The following is an 8,749-nucleotide window of genomic DNA, read 5'->3' on the forward strand; positions in this document are numbered from 1 at the left end:
AGGAGTCATAACAAATTCTGTTAGAATGAGTGTGTATGCAAATGTTCTTAAAGTACTTACGAGCGCATACCGAGGAGAGTCTGGTATTCCAAGAGTTTATAGCTCCCTCTCATGTCTGGTGAGTGAGAGGCAGGCAGAGGGTGTTTCTCCATTGCATCTCAGCCAGGGACAGCTGACTGGTTGGGATCTAATTGCTCTCAAGTGAGGTCAGCAGGAGGCATTTATCTAAGCAGAGTACACAGCAACAGTAGATGATGCACAGAGTCAGCCTGCCAGAATCAGAGAAACATACATGGGACCTGACAGAAGCTCCCAGCTCTTGCTCTGCTTTACTGCATCACTGGACTTGGTTTACCACTGAGACCACGGCTTTAGAACCAAAGAGTCTTCACATTAAAATTCTGGCTGAAAAGGAACACACGTCTAACAACTCCTATCATCACTAAGAGCACATGTAAGTCATTAAACTACAGGTATTTTTTTCTTTTAAGAATATAAGTGTATTTTGTTTATTCACATATGTACATATGTTAACACAGAAAAGAGCACGGTTTTGTGTAGCAATTCAATAGCCTGAATGACATATTTCACTGTTCTGGGTCTGTGACAGGGAGCCACATGTCTGTCAGTGTGCACCACAACATTTTTTCGTCACTATTAGGAAATATACAATGAAAATTTGTATAGACATGTGAAACCAGAAGCTTTGTAAAATATGTTTGAAAATTTACAGCAGCTCTACAGAGCTGGATCTTTCCAGCTCTCATTTAATCCTTTTTTTTAATCTTTGTCTTTTAATTTGTAAATGTGCCATTTCTCAAAAATGAAACAGTTCTTCTTTCTTTTTTATTCTAAAGTGACATCCTGTACAACCATTCTTAACCTGGATTATGATGCTGCTTGTCGGACTATGGTCTCAAGAGGATGGAGCAGTCAATATGCACCGTTACTGAGGACTAACCGCAAACATCATCTCCTGACACTGTCAGCTGTCTTTTTCGTGAGACTTCTCACCAGCCACTCAAAGCCAGCCTCACAAAGTCTTCTCATTAAACGCTCGGTCACAACATCACACCAGGAATCCCCTCTACAGAAACAAGGACCTGAAGCTCACAAGTCAGGGGTCAGGGGGTCGCTGGGCTGAGGGATACCACATAGCTCTCAATCTCGCATTTCAGTATGTTGTTCATTGATCCCCACTGTATTGTATTATAATGCGCAAATGGATGCTGACATGGAACCTTCAGAATCTGTTCTCGGGACTCTACCTGCACGCAATCTTTCTGTTTGGCAGTGTGTGTGTGGTCTACAGTGACTGCACTCCAGAACAACTTGCCGCCATCATGAACTGTTCCAAACATGAGCGCCACACAAGGAACTATGATTACATGGAGGGAGGAGATGTGCGTATTCGACAGTTGTTCAGCCGCACGCAGTGGTTCCTAACAATTGATGACTCTGGCAATATCAATGGTACTCAAGATCCCACCAACTGCCACAGTAAGTACTTTTTCTTTAGATTTAAAAAATCTTGTATCTTGCATTGTGTCTAATACTAACAACTAAGGTTCATTAGGAGGTTCTCTGTTTGTGTTAATAATACACCCATCACAAATCTACCAGAAAAAAATGTTCTACATGTGGATTCACTTTAACTTTGTCTTAGAATATGAAACTTTAAATGTTTAGCTTTGAGATCTTTCCACTCAGTCAGTAAAGAATCTTCAGCTTGTCAAGGTGACAGAAGCACGTGGGAGATGTTATTGTATAGCACTTGCCTCAGTGTTAATGAGTCATTTGTCTCTGGTAGAGGAGCCAAAGTGACAGAGGTAAAATAAAGCAGGTGGGGGTTTTGGCTTGTTAACACCAAATACAGGCTGCAATGAAGTAAACTGAAGGCTCTTGAAGACTTAAGAGTGCCAGGTATCTGCGACCCCAGACCCACATGGCAATGACTCACATTTGTCCAGCTTAATTACAGCTGCATAAACTTGGTGTCAAATTGAGATTTGGAAACAAAGAATTAGTCATTTTCTTTAAATGTCTTACTAACCTTAGATTAGCATCTGACATCTCTCACAGAGACAGACAACATACCTTGTCTGACCCAAAAATACCGTTTGCTACGACTAAAAGAAAAATGTATGACTAATGCAATCAATGAATGACATTTTATTTGCTAGCCACAATAACTGTGATTTAACACAGCAAGTTGTTAGTGTCCAACATTTTCCAAAGTTCGTGTTTACAAAAACATGTCTCAATCAAAGAAAGGATGTTTTACGTAGTTATCATTTCCTCCTATCTGACAGTGTGGCAAAGGCTGGAATGTTGGCTTTAAAGAGAGAAGGCTCATTGGAAAGATGCTTGTGCAACAACTGGCAATGAAAGACAGAAGAATTAACACACCCATATGTGGCTGACTGTCGCAGGCTTAAAGCCCAATAAATTTAGTTAACACTTATTTGATGTAGGCAGCCTTGTTTGGACATAGATCTAATAAATCAACGACTATTTCTGACTGCACTGAAAACAGAAGTGTAAAAGTTGTTTGTATAAAAGCTTTTCTGACAAAAAGAGAAAGAAAAAAAAAACTAAATCAAAATCTTCTTTTTGGTTTCTGCTTTTCATTTGCCTCTGTAACTAAAGGCGTATGTGTTTTCACCAAACAACACATTTGTTCTTTCTTTATTATCTTTCAAATCAAATCGTTACTTGGATCATAAATCTAATTGCCTGTGAATTTGTTATGTTTTCCTGTAACTTTCTGTTAAGAGAACAAAAATGTAATGCTTATACTTGACATCATCAAATAAATGATTATGTACAGATGTTTCTTTAAAACTGTATATTGTTAGGAATATTTTGCTATCTGACTGTACAATTTTTCTCTAAATGTATAAACACACCAAAAGCAAACATAAAGTTGGCATAAGATGTTGTATTTCTAACTATATAGTGAACGATAATCACTACCATAGGTAAGGTTTGTGCCTGAATGAAAGACCATGGCAAGGCTTGATTTGAGTTGATCAAATTTATAAAAAAGTAAGCCAAAATAAGCAAAAAAAAAATCTCTAAATCCTATAAATGGCAAAGCTTAAAAGGATTTAACTTAAAAACATGGCAAAAAATAAGTATTTTGCCAATGGCTCTCTAATAGATCTATAATAAGATCTATAATAAGACTTTTCAGTGCAAGGAAAAGCGAAAGTCGAAGTGTGCGATATTTCATTGTGTTTATTAACATGATTATGCAAAAACTGCTGAGCAGAAATTCGTTTAGCTTGGTTAAGATTCAGAGCACAGGCAAATGAGGCACTTATTAAATTTGGGTGCAGATCAGGATAGCTTCAGTTAAAAGGTTTAAACAGCATTGGCTTTGGTGGCGGTTGTGCTCTGAGTGCTCTCGTCAATGTTGAAGTTGTACCTAATGAATGTAACGGGTATTTGTAATTTAAGTGGGACTATGGATTAAAGTTGCTTTGGAAATTTTAACTACACAAGAGTTAATCAGCTATGTTCGATGTGTCAGATCAGAAATCCTCTCAGTATAATTTTATAGAACTTCATAAAAAGCATTCAAAATGAATACCTAGCACAATCATCCATTGCTGTCTTCAGCATTCTTACCAGTAAATGTAAAAGCCTGAAGGCCAACTCTGTTCAGAAAAGGCCCAATTAGGCGTTACCCACTTATTTGTTTATCTACGAAAGGTTCAGCGTGTGATGCAAAATCTGTTGAAGCTGAGGACTGCTTAAGCGCCAACATTTTTACAGAATGCGCATGTATGTGAGTGAAAATGAGTTTCATATTTCCACTGAGCACCAAAAGCCTGTAGCTGTTACATGTTCATGGCCAACACTGACACAGTATGAGATGCAGTTACATCCTCAGCTCCCCTCATTGTACGCATTATTAGGAAATTGGCGTTGAATGAATCAGGGATTTGAGATCAAGTTCACCTTAGAGTCATGATGAAAAATATCAATCAAGTTAAGTAAATATGAGCAAACAGTCAAAGGGCACACTTATCAAGTCCAATATAAAGTGCAAGCAGAGCTAAAACAGCATTCCAGGATTGGGAGACTGCCATCTGTTTGTGATCTAGCAAACACTAAAATGCATGCATGCTCAATGTCTTTCTGAAGAGCTTTAATAGACTTTTCCCCTTTTTCTCCCTCTGTCTGTCAAATGAAAGAATGTCAGCAGTGAAACAATGGAAATGACAAGGTTTTTGTTTACCAGAAAATCTATCATCTGTAGCTTGTTGTTTTTCCAAAATACATATTTGCGTAACACAAAGCCTTTTAGTTTTACAGCTATATATTTGTAATTTGTAAACATCATACCCTTAATCAAAAGGATAAGGCAAGCAGTGTATGATGTGTGTAAGGGCTTCCACAATTCAATTTTATTGTCATCTAACTCTATGACCATTTGACTTTGGATAAATAGTTGTTGTTCTGTGCCTTTGTTAGATTACATGATAATGTAAAATGTATTCCCATTCCTGGGACTAACTTTCAACGGGGCACACTATGGCTTTACTGAAGTGGTATGTGCTTTAACAAATCAAACAAAGCACTACCATTTATTCATAAGTTGCGAAGTCTTTAAAAATCACAAAGCAAAATAGCCTTTCTTGAGTGTTTTTATCCCCTCCACAGATTTGAAGAGCAGACTTAAAATGTAGCGTGCAAAGCACATACCAGGAGGTAGTTTTCTCAATCCCAGGGGAGAGAGGCCTAATCTGTCTCCCATATGTGCAATGGCATAGGTTGTGGTTTGTGTAATGGCCACCCAGGCAAGTTAACAAGACTTGAACAAAGACAGAGAGACCACAGACTGATTAATCACAGGAACTTCCATCTCCTTTTTTAATGAAGATGAATGTCGAGTGCAGCGCAGAGCTGGGGTGAAGGATGGATGTTGACAGTTTCTTATCTGTCCTGCAAAGTGTCTCTTTTTCCTGACTGTCTGACTATCTGGCAGGTATCCTGGAGATCAGAACTGTTTCTGAGGGCGGCATTCTGGCTATCAAAGGTGTGAAGAGCCAGTATTATTTCTGTATGAACAAGGCTGGACAGCTGCAAGGCAAGGTAATATTTATCCTCAATGAGAAAATCATATGCTTTTTTCAGCCACTCCGTAATCATGCAGTAACAGCTAACAAGAGTTCCCAAATATCCATTGTAATCACCATGACCAAGAGCTGACAAAAAAGACAAATGCTGGAAACTGCATACCACATTGCAATAATGGTTTGTTATATTTCCATTACAGAGGATCTACAATGAAAACTGCAACTTCAAGGAGGTTTTCCTAGAAAACTACTTCAACGCTTACTCCTCTGCAAAGTGGACTAAAAATGGCAAAGCAATGTTCATAGCCCTGTCTCAGAAAGGAAGGCCAATGCGAGGGAAGAAGACCAGGAGGGAACATGTGTCATCTCACTTCATCCCAATGCAATGCAAGGAGGAGGAGAGGAGAGTGGAGTGAAAAAGCAAAGGACTTAGCTGCAAATTGTTTATGATTTTGATTTCAGCCACATATACATGTTAGCAGACACACATAGCCTCATTACCAACGTCACACTCCACTCTCTTCAAGTTATAGATTAGATAATCGTTTATAATATGCTGTCATTTTGATAACAGAAAGCAACAAGTATCAGATGTTCGGATTAAACTGCTCCAGTCAACTTCAAGTAAGACAATGCCATCACAAAATATCACTGTTATTGGTATTTTTATTTAAGTATCTTAAGTAAAGTGTTTTCCTACAAAACAGAAAAATGTACTACACACAAGCACCACAAAACCCTTTTCCAAAGAAGTTCCACACTCTGCGAGATAAGGAGACCTGTATATTCAATATAAAGGTCCAGAATGAATCTTTGGCTTGACTAAGAAGTGCTGAAGCAAGCTGGACTTGTCTTTTTAATTACAAATGCTTAAAGTACACTCAACTGGAGCGCAATACATGAAAATAGCATGTCCACTAATAGAATGAATAAATAGCACACATAAAGCAAGCCATTTGTGAATGATGTGTTTTGGTCTGTCTGTCCTGTCTGCAGGAGACCAGACTCTGGTCAAACACACTGAAGCTGCTCACTGACTCCCTTTTCATTATTAAGATGGGATTTTGAAATGCTACAACATTCTGCTGCTGCTTAAGAGATCTCTAGATTAAAACACAAATTGAACAACATAATTAATGGGTACGCTATATAATCTCTTACAGAGTTAATAATCTTGTACACTAAAATTTCACATATTTATTTGTAAAGAGATTTTCTTTTGTTTCTGTTCAGACATTCCTGTTTAGCTAAGCATGACAAAAACGATCAATAATATACCAGGAGATTCATTTATTTCATCACAAATGATCAAATACTCATTTCACCAACATTATCCCAGCAATTGCTTTATCATTTATGATTGTAAGTTATTTTTTCTTTATATAAAGCAGATTTGCTATGTGTTTAAGTGTCCCATTTACTTACAATGTGCATTATTCTATGTTGATTGTTTACAGTGAAACAGTTGAAGGCGTTTTACAGTCTGTATTCATGGGTTTTTCTCCACTATAGAGTATAACAGACCTCAAAATAAACTCATATACACTAGCTTACAGAGTTCCTTTTGTGGACAAGTCAACAGGTGTCTGCCCAACAATAAATCCAATGGAAAGAAAGATGTTGTTTTGCAACATATTCAAGTATTTTTACCTGCTCTATTCTGAGACTTTGTGCTTTTGTTGCATTTTCATGAAGAAAAACTGCACGCGAATCATATGAACAAAGCCTTCATCCTGCCGTTAATGAAACTATGTTATTGAGCACAAAACATTGTAGAGAGCAAAATGAAGAAAGAGCTGTTTTGCTTACATACTGTGATGAAAAATGTTTTTAAAAATCAGTACATTTGCAACAGCACTATGCATTTTGAATGAACTATTTATTCTGTCTATCGCTAATAACGATGACAACCTTGTCATTCAATCACAGCTTTTTAAATTTCTTTAATCACCACTCTGACTTGGCCTAATTCTTAAACAAAATGTCTGAAATCATTTTTTTGCTGTAATTTTGATCTAGTTAGATGACTTAATGGCTGTTTGGGAGCTTACTGTACACTTTAACTCTAGAATTCACGTAATCCTTTGGTGAAAATGTATCATCGATGAAGCAACTGCAGTGCTTTGATTTAAGATGCTTTAAGATGATTAATTACCCAGCACAAATAAACTCTTGGAAAATCTTTTGTGTCCTTGGAAAAATCCTAAAAACATAATATGAGATATTTCAATCTGTCAAAGGAGGTTGAGATGAGATATTGCTCAGAGATACACCATATCTATAAATTGGAATATAAAAAGTTCATTGAGCGGGTCAAAGTTTTTACGATATAAAGTAAAAATGGGATCTTGTCAGTGAAGAAAAATATTGCCTACGTATTGGCAGGGTGCCAACGCATGCATATACTCATGTAAACACAAGTTTTCGGGCTCAAAAGAAAGCACACCGACATCAAGAATAAGTTCTACTTTTTGCCTGGGTTCACATCTGGCTTGGAGAACCGCTGTCAGATAAAGACAGTCAAACTGAAAGAGCAAACCTCTGAAATACATTTGACCCAAACAACATCTGAGCAAGGTGAAGGCTTCTGCCAAGTCACGCAAAGTTAGTCTTAGCAGATAATTTGTAACATGCTCAAAATGTAAACACATTTCAGACTCAAGGCTGTGCGTTGCCAGCAGGGCAAGGAGAAGCTGAAGCCAACCAGTATGTGAGAGAATCGTCACAGACGTGAAGCAGCAGATTTCCAAGAATAGAAGACGCAACTCATACACGCCAGGCACATAAATTGTTACTTACATGGTGTTCCAAAAGTATTAACATTGTTTATCAAAATGCTCCTGAAACCACAAACCATTTTATTATTCAGAGAAAAAAAATAACAAAGTGACAGAGCTGTTACCAGTAACAACAGCTAAATTACAGTAAAACATATTGCCTCATAATAACGTCAATGACCAAAAGTAAGTGAAATGTTTAAACTGCTTGTCTAAATAGTTTTTATTTTTTTGTTATTAATAGCTACATATCGTTTATTTCTTACCAGATGTAGCATTAATTTCAGGTCAAATGATGAGGCTCATAATAATAAATCCAAAATTCTATAATGACTGATTCCGTTAGGCTTCAAAGTACAGCACAAAGCAAAACTTATCCATTTAGAGTAATGTTCTATTACCAATTTATCTATACTTCTTAATTTCATGACATGAAAATTTAAATTATAGAGCTACTGTGCAATTTGTTGGATCTCCTGGGAATAAGAATAATTTCATAACAATAATTCACTCTTCATTGCAATGCTTCACAAGAGCAGTACAGCATTTTTGTGGAAGCATAAAAAGAGAACCACATGTGCCCCATATTACAAGCGGCATGTGCAGACAAAGGCGATGTCTACATGAAGAGTGAAGTCTGAGTCTGGCTGTGAACAACAGGGCTGAAAATCAAAGAGGGGGGAGAATGAGAAGTAAGGGAGTCTCGTGCGACGTGGAGAGGTGGTTTTGGGGCAGAGGGAGAAAGGGGAGGCCCTGAGGGGGAGAGGGAACACGCAACCGAACTTGATATATTTCAGAGCCGTAAACCTTAATTTCCCCAAAGGAAATCTGTTGTTATGCAACCTGGGGAATTCTTTGTTTGCAGCCCTTATCACGGAACCCCCA

General features: G+C 37.5%; 1 protein-coding gene across 1 annotated transcript; it reads left to right on the top strand.

Moving 5' to 3' along the window:
• The first annotated feature begins 245 nt into the window (after positions 1-245).
• Positions 246-6,912, top strand: fgf7 (fibroblast growth factor 7). Its single transcript, XM_072380920.1, has 4 exons — positions 246-454; positions 858-1,500; positions 4,997-5,103; positions 5,288-6,912. The coding sequence occupies exons 2-4, from the start codon at positions 1,215-1,217 to the stop codon at positions 5,501-5,503; spliced, it is 609 nt and encodes a 202-aa protein (XP_072237021.1). The 5' UTR covers positions 246-454; positions 858-1,214; the 3' UTR covers positions 5,504-6,912.
• Positions 6,913-8,749: the final 1,837 nt, after the last annotated feature.

This window comes from Leuresthes tenuis, unplaced genomic scaffold (assembly GCF_036924035.1).
Source record: "Leuresthes tenuis unplaced genomic scaffold, fLeuTen1.0.hap1 SCAF_2, whole genome shotgun sequence".
Taxonomy (NCBI): Eukaryota; Metazoa; Chordata; class Actinopteri; order Atheriniformes; family Atherinopsidae; genus Leuresthes; species Leuresthes tenuis.

Coding starts and splice junctions, on each gene's coding strand:
- fgf7 (XM_072380920.1), top strand. CDS start 1,215: ATGCGCAAATGGATGCTGACATGGAACCTTCAGAATCTGTTCTCGGGA. Junction 1,501..4,996: donor AGATCCCACCAACTGCCACA/GTAAGTACTTTT, acceptor ACTATCTGGCAG/GTATCCTGGAGATCAGAACT. Junction 5,104..5,287: donor CTGGACAGCTGCAAGGCAAG/GTAATATTTATC, acceptor TTTCCATTACAG/AGGATCTACAATGAAAACTG.